This window comes from Delphinapterus leucas, chromosome 12 (assembly GCF_059928025.1).
Source record: "Delphinapterus leucas isolate spDelLeu-1000000601 "Yukka" chromosome 12, BTC_Dleu_Yukka2, whole genome shotgun sequence".
Classification (NCBI taxonomy): domain Eukaryota; kingdom Metazoa; phylum Chordata; class Mammalia; order Artiodactyla; family Monodontidae; genus Delphinapterus; species Delphinapterus leucas.
In genome coordinates, this window is record NC_143140.1 from 38,710,574 (window position 1) to 38,730,455 (window position 19,882).

Consider the following 19,882-nt stretch of genomic DNA (forward strand, 5'->3'; position numbering starts at 1 on the left):
CAGCCAAGTAGACTTAAAGTAGTCACTTATTTCCCAAAACTGGTTTGTCGGTGAACAATAAAAGGAAGTAAAATTTATGGAGAAATTATACAGTGGATTTGTCACTTAAAATATCGTAACTGTCTCGAGGACAATGCCCCATGCTGAGGATTAATGGTCCCGCCGGACCTTTGATTCACCAGCGCCTTTTCTTCGCCCTTGACAAATTGGATTTTTAGGAATGGGAAGGTCGCCTGGACCATTGTGCGCCAGCCATTCAGAGGCCTCGATTATGCAGGGGGCTGAGGGAACCATTCCATGTGACCCTCTCGGGTGGGACTCTGCAGCTGCTCTGCAGCGCAACTCTCTCACCAAACTCCGCGCCCTTGCGCTAGCGGTGCCAAAAGGCGCCCGCCCAGATTGAAAAGGCGCAGTGCCGGCCCGGCCGCGTCACTCCGAGGGCGGAGAACACACGTCGGGGCGCGGCTAGCCAGCTAGCGCGCGGCTCAGGCTCTGTCGCTCGCGCCCTGCCGAGGACCCAGTGCGCCCGAGCGCCTGCCTGGCGGCGGCGGCAGCAATGCACGGAGCCGCTCGCGCTCCGGCCACCAGCGTGAGTGCCGATTGCTGCATCCCGGCCGGCCTGCGCCTCGGGCCGGTGCCTGGAACCTTCAAGCTGGGCAAGTACCTGTCAGACCGCAGGGAACCCGGGCCCAAGAAAAAGGTATTAGCCATTCCGACCTCCGCCCCCTGCCGTTCGTTCGCCTCCCCTTATCCCCTCCAGGAAAGGGGTGGATAGGGCCAGGGGAGGAAAGGGGTGACTGAGTCGTTACCTGCCAATTCTGCCAGTTGGAAGGGGACTCCGATCATTTCCCACAAGTCGCACTAGCCGAGAGCTGGACGTGGGCCGGGCTAGGGGAGAGGACGTGGCTGAGAGGGGACAGCCCCCGGGTGGGGTGCGTGGGGCTCTTTACGTGCCGGGACCACTCGGAACCCCCGATTTCCCCGGAGCGCTGAGGTGTTCTTCTTAGAGGCGACCCCTCCTCCCGCCGCATCTCTCCTCTCTTGGCAAATATGCCTTTTCTCTTTTATACAACTCACAGGCGCTGAGGACTTTTCTTACCTTCTGCCCTTCAATGAGCTAATTTGAGGCTTAAATTTGCCTTCAAATAATTTGATCTCATCGTCTCCGAAAAATTTATCCTTGGGTACTCTCAGTTCCTAGAACAACCCCAGGTACTTCCTTCCGCGGGTGTCTGCTTGGGGGTTCGGGGTGAATGGAGAGAGGGTGCGCCAGGTGGTGGCTCTGACGCAGACTCCGAGGACGAGGAGCGCCCAGCCGCGAGGGGCACCGGGGCTGAGCGCCTGCAGCCGGGCTCGGAGGGGCCAGAATCGCAGTTGGGAGGCGTCAGGGCCAACCCGCCCGCTCCGACTTCCCGAACAGCGTCGCGAACCCCGACCAGAGAGAGGTTCTAACAGGCCCCCGCCCGCCCCGAGGCGTCTCAGCGGGAGAAGGTCGGCCAACTGACACCAGGAATGAAGGCAGGAGTCCGGTGGCGTGGGCAGGGGTGACTGGGGAGAGGACTTTAGACTACAGCTTTCTTGTAAGGAATTGCTCCGGGCCCGGTCGACGGGACCCGCATCTGGCTCATGACGCAATCATCCTCTTCTCCAGAGTAGTATAGCCAGGCTCGCCGTGCACCTCTCCATCTTCTTTAAACGCGCTTTAATTGCTTTTAAATGGCCGGCCAGCGCGCGGCCGCTTTGTTCAGACAGTTTCGCCGCGGGGCTCGCGGGCACCTCCGCGTTTTGGTGCGGTGCCGCTGGAATGCGGAGGCAAGAGAAGAGGCGCGGGACACCCTGCGTTCTGGGACTGACTTAGAAACGTCTCTAGCCCGGTGTCGGGGCTGCTCTTAGAACTGCGAGACGGAGAGCTGGGGTGGGGGTGGGAGACGTCTTGGCATGAGATGTGCCCAGGCACTTGGGCAGGATGCTTTCACTCCTCGTGCTGTCAAAGTGGGACAAGACGGGTGGGGTCGGCAGGGGGGGGAACTGTTATACTAGCCAGCCTCCCCTCTTCCTCCCTCCCCCAAGCAAGGGTCCTAAGGACTTACTCTCCTCCCAGCAGCCCACAGTAGTCTGGCCAACATGAGCACAACCATTTTCCTGAGTCGGCTGGGGGTGGAGGATACACTTGCCCGATGGGTTGTGGGCCCGGTCGTGGCACGGGGGAGAACGACCACTGCTTGTGTTGCAGGTGCGCATGGTGAGAGGGGAGCTGGTGGACGAGTCGGGGGGCTCCCCCCTGGAGTGGATAGGGTTAATCCGGGCAGCCAGGAACCCCCAGGAACAGACTCTCGAAGCTATTGCAGACTTACCCGGAGGACAGGTACTGTGGGCTTTCCCGCCCCCCCCCACCCCACTGCCAGTTCTATCTACCAAACAGTCACTGATATTAAGAGCAAAGCACTTTAGCTAGAGGTCTCATTTAAACGTCCCAACAACCCTATAAGGTAGATACTATTATTTTCCCGGTTTGAAGAATGAGGGAATTGAGGTTCAGAGAGGTCCAATAGTTTTCCCAGCGTCACAGAGAGTCAGGGCGCGCAATCGAACCTTTCCTCTCAGTTGTTTTTTGACCGATTACCCAGGAAATGACAGCAAGCTGTCCTGTTCCTTGCGTCCCAGATCTTCTACCGAGCGCTGCGAGACGTCCAGCCAGGGGAGGAGCTGACCGTGTGGTATTCCAACTCCTTGGCGCAGTGGTTTGACATCCCCACGACTGCAACTCCGACGCATGACGAGAAAGGTACCGCCTCTGAGAAAGCCTTCGGGTCAGCGCGGGTAGGCGAGAGTCCAGCCCTCCTCCGGTCTTTGGGCCCGTCCCTAGACTTGAAGGGTCTTTTTCCTGCGCTGTGTAAAACTGAATTCATACTCCCTGTCGGAGTGGGCAGAGGCGACGTCATCACTACCTCCTTTAAATCAACAGTAAATGATAAAAACAAACCAACAGTAAATGATAAAAACAAACCATAATAATCTGGCTCTTGATGGCAGGGAAAAAATACTCTTTGTGAATTTCATGCAGGTCATCCTTTCTGATTGCATACCCAAAGAGACAGTTATTTACTCACCTAAGAATCAATAAAGATGCTTTAACATAGTGTTAGGGTAACCACCTCATGAGCTCCAAAAAGTGTAACTCAAACCTGGAATGCTTTTGAAGGCGAGGGGCATCTCTTCACTGGTTTGGAGGAAAGTAATGTATTTCTACAGCATTTTGGAAGCATTACGGTACTTACAGCTGGTCAGTTGGCAGGTACTGAGGCCCTTCCATTTAAATGGTATTTATTCATTTCCCTCTCCCTACTTAAATCGAAACTGGGATGTATCCCAGTTTCTTCTCAGATTTATTTGACCCCTTCCAAAGCCAAGAGCGGATTTATGCAAATTAAGGTGCAGTAACTAAAGAGAAAAACATTTTCAAACCTTCCCTAGAACACTGAGGAACACTTCCTGTGGAAAAAGGCTGGGAGGTGCTAAAATAGTTAAGATCTTGAGACTCCTTGTTATTGCACAACACTTCCATGACTTTCTTTGTTCTTTGCCAGTTGTTTTTGTTTGTAATTTCTCCTAAAGACACAGTTATATTATTTAAACTCAACATCATGGATGCCGTCAACTATTTTAACACATTCTCCTGAATTTCCTGCTCAATCTCATTCCTTTAGAAATAGAGTTAAAGATCTCAATACTAGTGTGGGACTTAAGAAACAATTAATGAATAAGAGAATGAAGTTAATTCAAAATGATGAATCACTTCACTTCAGAGTGTCACTGTCTTCTGTAAACTAATTCTATTGATTTTGTGGGTAGATCTGTATGTACAGTATTCATAAAAGTTATCTTAGTTTGTTCCTTGCATCACATTACATCCTCTTGTCAACTTCTTCCAGTAAAAGGGAAACATGACAAAAGCCCCATAGTGGAAAACTCTCAAATCTGCCACTAGAGAACAATTTCAAGGACTCCTGGCCTTTGGGGGCCAGGAATTTTTGCACAGAACACCCTTCTTTAGACACTCTCAAATAGTACAAAAGCAACTTTTTTGAGTGGTGGCCCTCATGTTTTCATTTCAGTCAATAGAGCCTATAAACATCATACGGTCACAGATATCAAAAGAGACACCATTTTCCTTTTGGGGAATGTGTGGGTTACTTTGAACCCTGACTTCCACAGCTTTGAGGTGCTTGAAATCTTGACCACCTTAGAGTTACATCCAGGAGAGGAGGCAAAATCACTTATGAAGTGTGTTTGGTACTTTTGGCATAGGTTGGATTTCAGAATCCAGAGAACATGTCAGTTCATTAGGATAAAAAACAAACAAGAAGAACACAGTGAAACAGAAAACATACATTGCTTAAACCTTGAAAAGAGGAAGAAATAAGTAGGGATGGCTGCTATTCTTCCAATATTGACTAACCCCAGTGGGTTTCAATTCCATAGTAAGATTAACAAAAATACTGACTCTTTGTTTTAGGAACAAAGCTTACTTGGCTTTGCATTGAGCTGAGTCACTCTAGGGCAGCCTCTGAAAATGCCCTCTTTAAAAAGGGGTGATGAGAGGAAGGTTCTGAACTTAGCAGGAAGAAGGTTACTTAATATATTAAATCAACATACCCACCAAGAGAACTCAGGTAGTCTCTTCTCTCTCTCTTTTTATGAAGATTTATTTTACATGGCTGTTCAATACAACAGAAATATTGAATTGATTTTTATTTAAGTCTTCCATAAATAATTAGGATAGGGCACATAGGCAAATCCTCTTCCCTTCTTTTTTGTTCTGCTCTACCTTGGCTTCAGCTGGAATAATCTGCTGCTTACTTGAACTTCCACCTTAGTTATCTGGGAGGACTACTTGCTTTATACAAATTCAGAAGCAAAATACATCAAGGGAGGAATATCTGAAAATTCCCCCCATTGTTGTTTCTGTAGTAATGTTTTAGAAGTTTAAGCTACTTGTGTGCAAGGAGGAAAAATTTAACTTTCCCATTACATTTAATGAAACTGACATTTACTTTGGATACTTCCTTGTGGCTCAACTAACTTCTTTCTCATAGACATCCTTCCCTTCAGTATTATTGATCAACCACAACATTTAAAAAGACATCCAGGGCTTCCCAGGTGGCGCGGTTGTTGAGAGTCCGCCTGCCGATGCAGGGGACACGGGTTCGTGCCCCGGTCCGGGAAGATCCCACATGCCACAGAGCGGCTAGGCCCGTGAGCCATGGCCACTGAGCCTGCGCGTCTGGAGCCTGTGCTCCGCAACGGGAGAGGCCACAACAGTGAGAGGCCCGCGTACCGCAAAAAAAAAAAAAAAAAAAAAAGGACATCCAATTGCAAGCTCGTTGTTCTCTGTAGGGATGTAACGTGACCTTTTTGAGTGAAAATTAACTTCTACCATGTGATCAAAATCTGTTTCATACATGTGTCTTTTGATTGTGTTCATAGACCCTAGCAAAATTTAAAAACAACTGTTAATAATATTAAACACACAAAAAAGGTTTGATGCCAAAAGCATGTATATAGTCCCTGATATAAAATGGTGCACTTATCAAAAGTTGAGTGTATTATTCACACACACACACACACACACACATACACCATATATATTTTACAAGGACTTTACTAAGCTTGGATTTGTGCAGCTATCTAGGAGTTAATTAATTACCAGGTGGAACAACTGACAAGGTAATGCAACATCATCCTTCTGTTTTTAGAATATCGGGACATAAGACTTTTTCTTTTCTCCCATCAAATTAAATGGGGTTAAAGAGGAAATAAAGATACAAATAATTTTGAAGAATAGAAAATCATAGTCCCTATGTGGTCCTTCAGTTGGTCACGCTCCAGGAAAACCTCAGGCAAAGTGTTTAAGGCTGGGAGGGGGTGGGGAGGGTGGGTAGTGGACATAAAAGACATTGTTCTATGAAAAGGAATGATTACATATGGCCCATACATACAGGATATTGTCTCGCCTGGTAATGAGGCGCTCACGACCATTAGATTGGCCTTTGTTCAGTTTACCCAAACTCCTTGACATACGCCACCTATTCTGCAAACGCCAACAGATGGGCCCAGGCCCACCACAGCCCCAAACACTTGATTTAAAGCAACAGCTGCTCTCGGCTCTTCCCTGGCCAGCCTGCCTGAGCGCTGCCCTCTCAAGAAAGATTTGCTCGCATGGCCCGGAGGAAGTCTTCGTTGGAAAGGCCCAGGTCACCCCTCTCGGCCCCTGAGTAGTCTCAGAGGATGGAGATGGTGACAAAGTTGGCCATTTGGGGCTTCTCGGAGTCCTCGCTACAATGGGGCTACCGAACTCACTTATTCGCCGGAACCCAAGAATACTCCTGCTTCTTCCCATACTGCTGGTCAAAACCTGGGCTTTGCGTTGGGCGCGCTGGCGCTTTTTTTCTCTCTCGCCTTCTTGCTTCTCACTGGGTCGCTTTTTCACTTTTTCTCGTCCAGGGGAGGAGCGCTACATTTGCTGGTACTGCTGGAGGACGTTTAGATACCCCAACAGCCTTAAGGCGCACCTACGTTTCCACTGTGTGCTCAGCAGCGGCGGGGGCCGCGCCTACCTGCACCACGAGCACACGGCTCGCCAAGGCGCTGCCCCGGCCGCGCATGGCCTTCGCCTCTCCCCGAAACCCCCGGCGCCAGACTTCGCTGCGGCCGCCCCGGCGGGCACTCTTCGGGCCCACCCGCAGGTGCCGCCGGCCCTCCAGGCTTGCGGAGCGCGGGAGGGCATCAAGCGCGAGGCCTCCTCCGCGCCCTCGGCCACCTCGCCACCCCTGGCCAAGTGGGGGCCGTCCAAGAAGGGCAAGGAGCAGCCGGAGCGCATCCTGGACATGAGTGGTGCCGCCCGTGGACACGGCCACTTCCTCGGCATCGTGGGAGGTTCCCCAGCGGGGGGCGGCGGCTTGGCTTTCTATCCTGGCGTGCGCTCGGCTTTCAAGCCCGCTGGCTTGGCCAGGGCAGCCGCGGCCGCGCACTGCGACCCCTACCGGGAGGAGGGCGGCGACAAACCTGGGGCCAGCCTGGCCTTAAGCAGGCTGCTGGGCGGGGGCCGGGTGGGCGGACGCCCGGGAAGCGGGGAGAACCAGGCGGCGGGCGAAGCGGGCCACCACCATCACCACCACGCGCACCATCACCACCACCACCACCCCAAATGCCTGCTCGCGGGGGACCCGCCGCCTCCTCCTGGCCTGCCCTGCTCCGGGGCTCTGCGCGGCTTCCCTTTGCTCCCCGGGCCCCCAGAAGAAGCGTCCGCCTTCAAGCACGTGGAGCGCGCCCCTCCCGCAGCCGCCGAGCTGCCGGGAGCGCGTTACGCGCAGTTGCCCTCGGCGGCCGGGCTGCCCCTTGAGCGCTGCGTGCTGCCCGCCCTCGACGCAGGCGGCCTCAAAGGCTACCCGGGTGGCGAGTGCAGCCACCTGCCCGCCGTCATGCCGGCCTTTACCGTCTACAACGGGGAGCTACTCTACGGCTCACCGGCCGCTGCCACTTATTACCCGCTCAAACTGCACTTCGGCGGGCTGCTCAAGTATCCGGAGTCCCTCTCTTATTTCAGTGGGCCCGCGGCGGCGGCGGCGGCGGCGACCGCTCTGAGCCCGGCCGAGTTGGGCTCCCTGGCTACCATCGACCGAGAGATCGCCATGCACACGCAGCAACTGTCGGAGATGGCGGCCGGGAAAGGCCGCGGCCGCCTGGACGCGGGAACGTTGCCCGCGGCCGTCGTGGCGGCGGGTGGCGCTGGGGGTTGCGACAGCGGGGGCGGCGGCGCGGGCAAGCCCAAGACGGGCCACTTGTGCCTCTACTGCGGCAAGCTGTATTCGCGCAAGTACGGGCTCAAGATCCACATGCGAACGCACACGGGCTACAAGCCGCTCAAGTGCAAAGTGTGCCTGCGGCCCTTCGGCGACCCCAGCAATCTCAACAAGCATATCCGGCTGCATGCCGAGGGCAACACGCCCTACCGCTGCGAGTTCTGCGGCAAGGTGCTGGTGCGACGCCGGGACCTGGAGCGCCACGTCAAGTCCCGCCACCCCGGCCAGAACCTGCTGGCCAAGGCGGCCGACGGCCCGGGCGCGGAGCCTGACTACCCCCCGGAGCCGGGGGAGCCCAAGAGCGACAACGACAGCGACGTGGACGTCTGCTTCACCGACGACCAGAGCGACCCTGAGGCCGGGGGCGGTGGCGAGGGCGACTCGTAACGAGTCTTCCTGGGAAGCGGGGAGTATGGGGCCGTGGACAGAGAGAAAAGGGGCTTCTGTTCTGGGAGAAGAGGAACTGCTGGTGGTGAGAAGGGCCCAGCGGACAAAACCGGTTTTGTTTTGGTTGGGCGCCGCATTTGGAACGGTGAGAAATCGCTGGTCCGATGCTGAAACTCTGAGCAAAGGTTTCGAGGTGGCTTAAAGAAATCTTGCCTTCCGAGCATATCGAGGGCCGCGGGTCCCAGCGCGCTCCAGGCTCCTGGACTCCGCGGAGAGGCTCCGTCACCCCCCAAGCCAGGCGGTCTGCTCTCGGAGTTTAGGATCACATTAATGTGAAGCCACAGCGCCCTCGAGGGTGCCGAATTTAACCGCCACGTATTTTTAAATTGTTCTTTTTTGTGGAGAAAATTGTGCCTTTTGAAACGACGTTTTGTGTGTGTATTTTACATTAGCATTTCACTGCATAGGCAAAACAGTAGTCACAATTCGGTAGATGTGACATCCATACACTTGTTTCCATTTCATCTGTTTTCGTGTCAAGGACTGCGCCTCGCTGCATTGAAGATATAGTGGTAGCAGGTGTACAAATTGGTCAAGTTGCAATTATTTATAAGAGAATAGTGACAAATGTAAAATATCTAAAGCATGAATCTAAGAGCACGCAATATATAATTTTAAAGAAAATGTCCTATTTGGTAGAGTACAAATGTGATGTATGTTGTTTTATAATGAATGATGTACAGTGGATTCAGTATTTTCGTCTTGGTTCCAGTTTGTGCAATCTTTAATAAAAATAAAGATAAGAATGAGAGTTTGTTCACTTAGCAATTTCAGCAGATCTTTTAAAGAAATAGTTTAATTTGAAAACGGTTTTCAAGGAGACTCCATAATACAATAAATTAGAGGACACTTGAATACTTTGATTATTCATTAAATAAATTTTAAGTACTGTTGTAATAGGAAAATATACAATTTTTAATACGTGCATTTCACAGGCTCCCAGCTAGCAGGCAAAACAATTGTTTTCTGAAACCATTGTTAATCATGCTAAGTGTTCTCATCTTTATGGAAAAAGGCTAATGACCTTCAAGGAAAAACACACCCACACACAATATTTCTCATCAAAAAGAACTGTGGAACTGTAGAATCACTATTTCTTGTTACGTACACTTCGACAGAACTTCCCATGGGAAGCAAGAAAAAGGAAACTTGAATAGTGCTTTTATGATTTGTACACTTTAATATTCATTCAACAAATACTAAAGGAGGATCTATTTTGTTGGAGGTGCTGATCTATCTGCTTTATGTATGTCCCCCGCCTCCCATGTACACCTTTCAACAATCTCCTGCTGTCTGAATGGGTCCCATTTTACAGAAGAGAAAGTATACTCTTCAAGGTCACTACTGGGAGGCCCATAATTAGAAGGAAAAGTTAGAAGCAGTGACTTTATTTATGGGTATAAAAAATTAATGCTAACTAATGGAAGGATATCACAAAGAATATAATTTTGTGGGCTAAAACTGGAAAACACCTCCTCTACCTCCCATTCCCTCTCCCCACATGCTTTCTGGGGTTTCACTGCAGTTACTAGGAAGAGGAGTACAAGTCACACTCCTCTGCTAAGGGTAGGTACCCTAACAGCCCAGGTCTGCAGCGCTCTTCCCAGAGGTTGGTGGGAAGCATCTAGTGGGTCACCAAAGGGTCTTGGATATGACCCTGATGATTTAACTCAGTTAAAAATATCCTTTATTTTCTGCATCCTGAGTACTGTGGCAGTCTTCAACCTGCTGTCTTCCATTTGGGAACACGGCCTCAGTCACTGGGTGGCAGGCAGGGACTTTCTCTAACCCATCGCAGCAGGAGGCATGGGTGGGAGATGAAGGGCATCTAAGTTCTATGGGCGGTGATCAGCAAAAAAGATTTCTTCTATGGGAAAACTTATGCTGGGTCATAAGTTTTAGTGTCAGCTGACCTGAAAATGTTTTGCTTTGTAAAAGAAAGCCCAAAGAGAAACAAAATATATGTGTGGATTAACATTTACATATGGTGACAATGATACTACCATTGATCTTTATGCTATTTGCAATTCTTTCTTCTCTGCAGGGGAACAAGGTTTAGTGATGGCCTTGCCACACAGAATTGGAAGTGAACCCAAGCATCTGCCAGTTCAGCCTGGGCTCCAGGATCCCAGGGCTTATCACTGCCTACTTAGTATTATGGTCCTGCCCTTTGAAGCAAAGCTTAAAACCGAATCCACACTTACAGAGAAATATTGGAAAACTTTTCTGAAATCAGATTGTGTAAGTCCTCAAGGAAAGTGAGAAAGGCTGCCCAGATTTGAAACACAGGAAGTTTTAACAGCTATAAAAGTCATGTTTCCTTCTCCCATTTCTTAGCTCAGTACTCAGTCCTATAACTTGTTTTGTGTGAAAATAGCCTTTAAAGAAATAAAAATAGTTTGGAAAGGAAATACATTTAAAATTGATAAATATTTAATAAAACAACTCCAGCCTTCTGTTTTCCCCTTTATAATTGATATCTACTATGTTATTAGAATAAATTCCAACATAAAAATGAAAATTGAATACAGATTTAAAAGGCTCTCAATCGTAGGTCATTCATAATTCTCCATAGGTTGCCTCAGATAACCTCTATATTTGACCGCGGGTGTGCACACTATCATACATAATTAATGCAATTATTTATTTTAATGATGAAATCAAATCAGTGATATACAGTCAGTAACAATATTACTTATTTTAAGTGGTTCAGCTGACAATGTTTCTCAGGTCACTTCCTTCAGACTCCTATCCCTTTCTCTCCACTCCCAGCCCCCAACCCTCAATTCTTCTCATCCTGATATCCGCAGCTAACTGTGAAGGTTACACTAAAGCCACTGGAAGTTCCTGAGATTTTAACTGAATATTTTGTAACAAAAGATTTTTTTTAAAAATCATTTTTGACTGCATTGGGTCTTCGTTTCTGCGCGCGGGCTTTCTCTAGTTGCAGCAAGCGGTGGCTTCTCTTGTTGCGGAGCACCGACTCTAGGCGCGCGGGATTCAGTAGTTGTAGTTCGCGGGCTCTAGAGTGCAGGCTCAGTAGCTATGTGCTCCGTGGCATGTGGGATCTTCCCGGACCAGGGATCGAACCCATGTCCCCTGCATTGGCAGGCGGATTCTTAACCACTGCACCACCAAGGAAGTCCCAAAAGATATTTTAAAAAATAGGAGAATTCATACCTTTTAGAAGTGAAAGACTCTAGATTGCTTAGGTCTAGTTAATTCAGACATGAAAATGTTTTGCTAAGCTGGATAAATCAACCAGACATGGGTTCTAGGCTTACCTTCTCTCACTTGCTTGGCATCTTGGGCCAATCTTTCTCAATTTCCTCATCTGTAAAACAGGTTGAAATGAGCCATAAGGTAGTTGTGAAGACTGAATGAGTTAATTCAGTTAAACTCCTTTTAGAATCAAGCCTGACACACAGTGAGCTCTCTAACAGTATTTACAAACCTCTAGCAACTCTTTGTGGTTTTATTTCGAAGACATCAACGAACGAGATAAGGGGAGATGCCCTTTCATAAGCATTAGCATCTTTTTTGCAGGGCACTCGCTATCCCCTTGGTTCACTTCTAGCCCCGATAAACTCTCAACAATTTCAGTAAAAGACTCACACTTTTGCTAAAGAGAACTTTCTTCAAGCTCCTTATTAATCCATCTTTCCATTTAAAATTCAGACACTGGTTCAAATGGTTCATAGTGGTTACGTGAACGGGAAGAAAAGTGTTCTTCGTCTGTTGTCACTAATTTTTTAAATGCTTGGCTGTGCTTGCGGTGAGCCATGAGTTTTAGTAGAAGAATGCAAAGGAGGTGACCGTGCGTACATCTTCCCTCCTGAGCGGAGCAGAGAGCGGAGTAAAAGGCAGGAGCTGCAATTCCCCAAGGCTGTACTGTGGGGAAAGTTTATTTACCGCCTAGATTGAGAGAAGAAGGCAGGCGGCGGCGAGCCTCCAGATTAGAACTGTAGTTCGCGGGAGCTGGAAGAGAGCTTAGTGGTACTGGTTGCGGGGTTCCAGAGCCGAGAGGGCGGTGATTGGCTGCTCCCGTTAGTTCGAGCGCTCCCATTGGCTCATCCCTTGGAGCCAGGGTTGCTATTGGTAGCGGGCTGGTCGCGCGCGAAGATCCGGGCAGGCTCGCGAGAACCCCGGGCCCAGGCGCCGCTTGGGTGAGTGTTGCGGCGCGGGTATGATTGTGTGTGTGTGTGTGTGTGTGTGTGTGTGTGTGTGTGTGTGTGTGTGTGTGTGTGTGTGTGTGTGTGTGTGTGTGTGTGTGTGTGTGTGTGTGTGTGTGTGTGTGTGTCTCCCTGGGAATGAGCGTTTCCAGGTCTGGGTTCCGGGCAGAAGGGTGGGAGTCTCGCCGCGTTTGGGTGTACAGTCCAGGAACCCAGAAGGGAGAGAGACGCGGGAAAACCCCCGCGGCGCCCAGCAGGCGGCCCGGGGAGTCGCAGGCGCCGAACTAGTCCTTGTTTCGGTGTCCCTGGCCTGCGGTGGCGGGGAGCTGCGGCACCAGCACTGCGCGCCCTCGCCATCTGCTGCTTCCCCAAAGGGAAGAGCGAAGAGGCGCTGGCGCCGTCGGGAGGTCAGCCGTGACCCTTGGCCACCCAGGTGTGGGTTGTGAAGGGGAGGACTCAACAGACGGCGGGGCCAATGTGTTTAGTTCCAGGAGTGTGGCACTCGCTCTGGGCTGGGTGACCTTCCTACAAAAGATGAAAGGAGCGCTTCTGTCCTCTGCGACTGTAGTTTAATTCAAATTAGGTGTAACCGCTGTAAGACAGACAACTTGTTAATGCCTTTGCCTTGCAAACGATCCTAGGGCCCTTCAAAAAGTGACTGAGATTGGGTGGACTCTATGTATGCGTGTAAACCCTTTAAAGACTGATTTTATTTCAGTATGTTTTAATAATTTAAGTTTTAAGCATATCATGTAAGTAGATAAAAATTAAAGCACAAGTTGGTTAAACAATATAAAAGTGATAGCATAAAAGATTTTTTTGGTAATTCGAATCAAATAGATTGAGAGGAACGTTTTCATACAGAGGAAACTTTATTAAAAATGAAATAAATCCGATATCCAAATATCATGAATATTCCTCTCCTTTTTTTTTTTGGTATCCACATACACTTTTGCATAATTCAGTATTGTAGGAAATGGCTTTCTATACATATTTCCTATTTTTGATGTTGGCAGTACAGGAATGTTCCTGGAGGTTAGTTTAAGTAGAGAATGATTTAAAATCCAGCTTTTCATGGCAAGTTGTATTTGAATGGGAGACACTCTATTCCAGTGATTTGAGTAGAAAGTCTTAGGTGGAAATGTCTTATGTGACAGGAGATACAGTGAAGAGAGATGCAATAGCAGATGGCTTTACATAAGAACGTAGTGAAGGTCAAAGATAGTTTTTAATCCTTTTTTTAAATATCCCTGACAACCGGCAGAAAGATAAGATTCTATACTTGACACTGAACAGTTGATTCCTGAATTATCACCTTAAGGTATAATGAGACATGACCAGGTCAGGTTTAAGCTTACTTGAGTGCATCGGACCATAGCAGAACACATCTGTGAGCAACAAAATGCTTTCAGGTATGCTAAAAGTCAGTCCGATGAGAAATGAGTCAATGCAGGATGTCGCATTTTATAAGCCTATTTGTGATTTTCAGAAAGCTGGGGAAAGAAATGCCTTAGCAACCAAGAAGACACAGAGAAAAGAAAATCTATTAGGGGCTTTATAGGGTAGGCTTCCTGAATTATTTAAAGTTAACATGCTGAAATGTGAGCTCAGGATACTGGCTTTGCAACTGTAGGTGTTTGTATATATACTGTGCCTTATGTTTGTTTCCAAAATCAATGTGTGTATTATTGTCGTGAATTGGTAGTTTGGGACTTCCTGATATACATACTGGCCAGCAGTCTCCTTATAAAGTGAGAAAAAAAATTAGCTTTGCCTTGAGAATGTTTTGGGAGAGAACTCATTTCATTACATCTTCATTATCTCATTTAATCTTTGTAACAACCTATTTTACAGATAAGGGAAATGAAGCTTATGTTGCTCAGCCAGCTAGAAATAGTCCTAGAATGCATTCCTAGGCTTGTCAAATCCAAGCCTGACTCTCAGCGTTCTATATGTCCTCTTTAAAACAGTCATCTGCTGTAGGAAGTGTCCAGAAATTCAGTTTGAATCCTTTAACTGGATCCAGTGAATGTTTTACTAGGACAGTGATGCAGTAAGCTGAAAGAACAATGGTGCCTAGACTTTTTCAGCTGGAACTAGAGTTAAATTAGAGACCATCTTTGCCTTGTTATATATTTGAAATTATTTGAATTCTGGTAAATCCCTATAAGTCTGGGTTCCGTTTAGTCTAACCTGGCTTGGTCTTGTTAAACACAAAGATGTATCTACAGAGGTGAGTCTAGAGTGTCCCACCTGTGATCCTGAGGACCCTAGAAAGGAAGGTATGATAATTTGATTCTGTTGAGAATTTCAGGACCAACTATGTACTGCCAGAGAATCACCCAATTCCCAAGTAAGTCCCTAATTTTTTTCCCAGTCTCCTAGCATCCCTTGGGACTGATCACCTCTGGTGTACTTCAGTCAATTTTCAAACTTTTTCACATGTAGCAGGCTAGATTCCTGGGAGTCTAGGCCACGCGGGGTGCAGGGGTGGCACTGGGCTGCCCTGAAGCTGCTCTGCTGATGGTAGAACCAAGGGTGATCAGAAAGAGAGAAATACAAGGGCAAAATCAAAATAGAATGTCAGGCACATTGCCATCTGGAAAGAGCCAGGCTGAGGCAGAATCTCAGTAGATACAGGCAGCAGAATAAAAAGAATGAAACCAAACTAGAACAAGAAGGTTGGGGTAGAATGAAGGAGGTGGAGAAGGAGTGAGACCTTGAATGACTGGAGCCTGGATATCGGCATTTTCTAAAAAATTAATTTTGGTTTTTGAATAGGTAATATGCTCACATGTTCAAAGATAAATAGGTATAAATAGGTTTATATTTAGGAGTCTTAGTCCTCCCTCATTACTGTGCACTCCAGTCCTAGAGGTGATTTCAGGGGTAGATTTATTGTGAAGCTCTCTGGTGCAAGCTCCTTCCAAGACTTGTACCTAATTTTGTCTTCTTTTTCTTAAAGTGATTCCCCCCCCCCAAAAAAAGGCACGAAATCTGGATCTTTACTTTGTAACCGTTTACTTGATTTCTTGTGTACTTCCAGTGTTTTCTTTTATAAGTATAAACACCCAAGAATGGATGTGTTCTTATTTTCCTCCCTTTCTTAAGCTGAAGATTTTTTCCTGTACCTTTTGGGTTTTTTTCTTTTAGTAGTATACTCTGAAGGTCTTTCCATAGCAGTCCAAAGAGAGCTTCCTCATTCTTTTTTCTTTTCTGCTGCATAGTATTCCAGTGTGTAGACATTCATAGATTATTCAACCATTGTTTTGTTGATGGACAAGTGGGTTGTTTTCTATAAAGAATGCTTCCGTGAATAACTTGTGCTAAGTGATTTTGTAGGTGTGACTCAGTTATTTTTCAGAAGGTGTCACTACTCTGATTATAGTGGGGAGGTGGTCAGTGAGGACTGAGCTGGCCAGGATAGTATCAGAACCAGACCAACCTCTAGGAGATGGATGAGTAGCTGACTGCTCAACTTGCTCCTTTTCTCCGTGGTTAGAAAGCTCAGAGTACCTTTAGCTCTTGACCATATTCTTCAAAGGGAGACAGCAGCGGAGCTTCTGTCCCATTCTTGTGTTCTCTTGGGAATTTGGCAAAGAATCCGTGGGAGACGTTAGCTATAGGACTGCACTTCTTCAGGCCAGGCAACATGGAAATCCTAATGTTACACTAACATGGAAAACATGTGTTTGTGTGTACTTGCATTTGAATCTTTAAAGTTCTTTTCTATCTACACTACCCTCAGATTTTGATTTCCCTATGATGTGTATTATTTAAAAACACCTTGTGCAAAACCATCTTTGGGATTATGATTCACATCTGTAACTGGATGACTGCAGTGTGGGCCTGTGGTAAGTAGCACGTACAGAGCACAACCCACACCAGCTGTAGAACAGTGGCAAGCACTCCAGTAGGGAAACAAACGAAGGCAATTGAGATGCACTTGGCCATGGAACAAAGATGAAAATGACATTCACTTGTAAATGAGTTTTCTGTGTTTGATGTAAACAGAATGACATGTGTTTTGCAGGAAGACATCCATGACCTTAGGATAGTTGCTGAATTCATTACCTGGATTTGCACGTTTCTGACATTTTATCATTATTGGTGTATCTCATGTTCTAACAATCTCTAGGTTTTTAATTTATTTAGAAACATTTCCATGATTTTCTGTCCTAGGAGATGGTCTGAGAGTTCTGTGAGATGCTCATCACCGAAAGGCTAAGTGTCCTGCAATAAAACTTGAATCTGGCATCTTGCGCTTAGGTAAGGGAATGGTTGAACTTACAGAGCTGGACTTAGAGGATCAAGAGGAAGAACATCTTCTCGGCTGTGTCTTTCATTGCTAGCCGTGGTCCCCAACCTAGACATTTCCTCAAGCATTAGACTTAGATGATTGCTATGTGGCTTTGCTTTCTGACCCTCATTCATCTTTCAACCCCTATTTAAAATCTCCCCTGTCCTCTGTAGTTTTCTCTGACTGTCCCAGCCCAAGGTGGTCTTTTCCTCCTCGAACTTCCACAGCAAGTGGTCTGTGGGACTTATTTGTCACTTATTTTGTCAAAGGCATATATTGCACACAGAATATGTCATCTGCTTTTTAAAATATCCCTGGTATAATACTTAGGCATAGATATTCAACAAATATTCGAGAATTAATTGATTAAATACTCTGAATTTCTCATTCTTCTGAACACTATGTTGAAGCACTGAGCGCCTGCTACATACCAGGCATTGTACTGGTTGGGGACACAGGATGGATAAGATTGTCTCAGGCTGCTGGTGGTCTACTGGAGGAAGCAAAGGCAGGAACAGAAATTGATAACACGATGTTCTGGGTATATTGATGGAGATAAGCACAGAGGAAGGACACTTCTTTGATCAAATAAAGAAGAGGGTAAGGGCAGGGAAGGAGTTAAATAGGCAAAAGCTTCCCAGAGGAGGTGACGCCTGAACTAAGTCTTAAAAGATGGATAAGAGTCATATAGGTCAAGTGTAAAGAGAGATGGAAGGACATTTCCAACAGACAGGATAGCATGAGGGAAGAGACTGAGTGGAGAAGCAGCACGGATGGATGTGAGAAATTCTAGGCAGTGCAGCACTGCTGGTGGGCAGAGCAGCAAGCAGGCAGTATTGCTGAGAGATGAGGATCCATGTGTGAGGAAGTGTGGTGCAGTGGTTAAGAAGGTATTTCTGGGGGCTTCCCTGGTGGCGCAGTGGTTGAGAGTTCGCCTGCCGATGCAGGGAACACGGGTTCGTGCCCCCGTCTGGGAAGATCCCACATGCCACGGAGCGGCTGGGCCCGTAAGCCATGGCCGCTGAGCCTGGAGGAGTTAGGCAGAGTTAAGTTTGCAATCCTGGCTCTGCATCTTCCCAGCCATGGGTACTTGGTCAAGTGATGTAACTTCTATGTGCCTCAGTGTACTCATCTGTAAAATGGGAACAACGATGGCATTGTATTTAAAGGGTTCTTGTGAGGGTTAATTGAAGTAATGTTTGCAAAGTGCTTAGCACAGAGTAAACATTCAAAGCATGTCGGCTAATTGTTTTTGAGAGACTGGACAGTTGTGCAGGGGCCATAAAAGGAGGGTCTGTGGAAGATGTAAGCCATGTGGACAGATGGTTTGCATTGCAAGAGAACTGTGTTGGAGGCAGGGAGACAAGTTAGGTGGCAGTTGCATTCAGCGTTTCAGGTGACAGATGATGTAGGTCATTGGGAAAAGGGATGGAGAGGAGAGGATAAGTTAAATATCTAGGAGGTAACATTGGGAGGATTTTGTGACTGGATGGGGGAGTGTGAGAAAGAGAGAGTCAAGAGTGTTCATGATAGGACGGTTACAAAGTGTTCAGTAGTATCACACTGTCTATGGGCTTTTGGCAAATTCACTTTAGGTCAAGATGATCTTAGAGGTGTTCTGTTTTGTTGAGAAATAAAGCCTAAAAAAGAAAAGAAAAAAGACCAATGCATTTGAATATATAAATTATTGTAAATAAAGACAGCAGTTGTAGTCCAAGGAAGATATTAGTTTTCCCAATAACTGAGGGTAATAGCAATATATAAATAGCTCATTAAAATTTATGAGAAAGCTTCATGATTCCAGTAATTAAATCGCAAATGATAAGAATTAACCAAGTTTCTGGTAAACAAAGATGCACAAACATGTTCTTTTTCGTAGAAATCAGAGATGCACATGAAAAGCTCCTTAAATATAAAAATTAGATAAAAATTTAAGAAAATTCCAGTAATCTTCTGAAATTGATACAAGTACACTTTACTGATGTCACTAAAGGTGTTTGTCCAGCAATGTGGATAATTTGCCAGGGCTATATATCGATATATGGGCTCAGAACTCATTTCTGAGGATTTATTCTAGAGGAACAGTTTAACAAAAGCATAAAGTTATATATGCATGTGGTTTTTCACTGCAGCAATAAATCCTATTGGAAAAAAAAAGCAATGAAGTATTCAGATTAAGATATGGTTATTTAGGGAACATCAATATTATGACATATTATGGAGTAATGTTAAAAATAATTGTTAAGATAAAACAGTGGAAAACTCTTAACGAAAATATCAGTATTAACTGAGAAAAGCTGAATATGATTATGATTGCGGTTATTACAGAATATGCATTTGTTTAGATAAAGCCTGGAAATAATATGCAAAATATGAAAGTAGTTGTGCTGTGCTTATACATATTCTCACGTGCACTACCCTGACTTTTCTGATTTTACTTTAGCAAGTCTAGTTCTGTGATGTTATTGAATAATTGTTAACATGTTGGTATTTTTCGTTGCTGAAGTAAAGTCCATTATAGTTATCATGACATATTACCCCTTCATAGTTTAGTGTGCACTGAGAACATTTTCCTCCATAACTGTACTATCATATCAAGCAAAATTAATTCCTTAATATCTAGTACTCAGACACGTTTATTTTCCCAATTCATATTTTCTTTTAAAAAAGAAATAACTTGATCAGTCTGCTCCGTCCGGTGGAATTGTTCACTGCTGATTGGAGAGTGGCTGGGTCCCAGGCCCCTGGTGCCATGGCAGTGAGTGTCCCCAGGCTGGCGGGCTCGGGGCGATGAGCTGTCAGCCCTCTGGGCCTCTCTGTGTGGAGCCCTAGGAGGAGGAGGAGGGCAGCTGGCTCAGAGATGGTCGGCTCCATCTGCAAGTAGAGCTGCCTCTTGTTTCCTGCCCTCTGCTCCCGGGAGCCGGGGGCACAGGCGCTGAAACTCTTGCAGCCAGCTGGCAATGAGGAGTGGGAAACCAGCCAGCAGGTCTGTGCTCAGGGTGGGAAACTTTGAAACATTGTCTTCGTCAAGCCAGTTGTGGAAGGTCCTAAGATTTCACACAGCCCTCCCTACTCTGCTTGCTGCTGCTGGCTCTGAAACA

The 19,882-nt window shown here is 46.9% G+C and overlaps 1 protein-coding gene across 1 annotated transcript; it reads left to right on the forward strand.

Annotated features, from left to right (window-relative positions):
- Positions 1-341: 341 nt before the first annotated feature.
- On the forward strand, positions 342-8,249 carry PRDM13 (PR/SET domain 13). Its single transcript, XM_089921660.1, has 4 exons — positions 342-731; positions 2,211-2,365; positions 2,665-2,785; positions 6,505-8,249. Exons 1-4 carry the CDS (start codon positions 557-559, stop codon positions 8,247-8,249), a joined length of 2,196 nt encoding a protein of 731 aa, XP_089777786.1. The 5' UTR covers positions 342-556.
- The last annotated feature ends 11,633 nt before the right edge of the window (positions 8,250-19,882 follow it).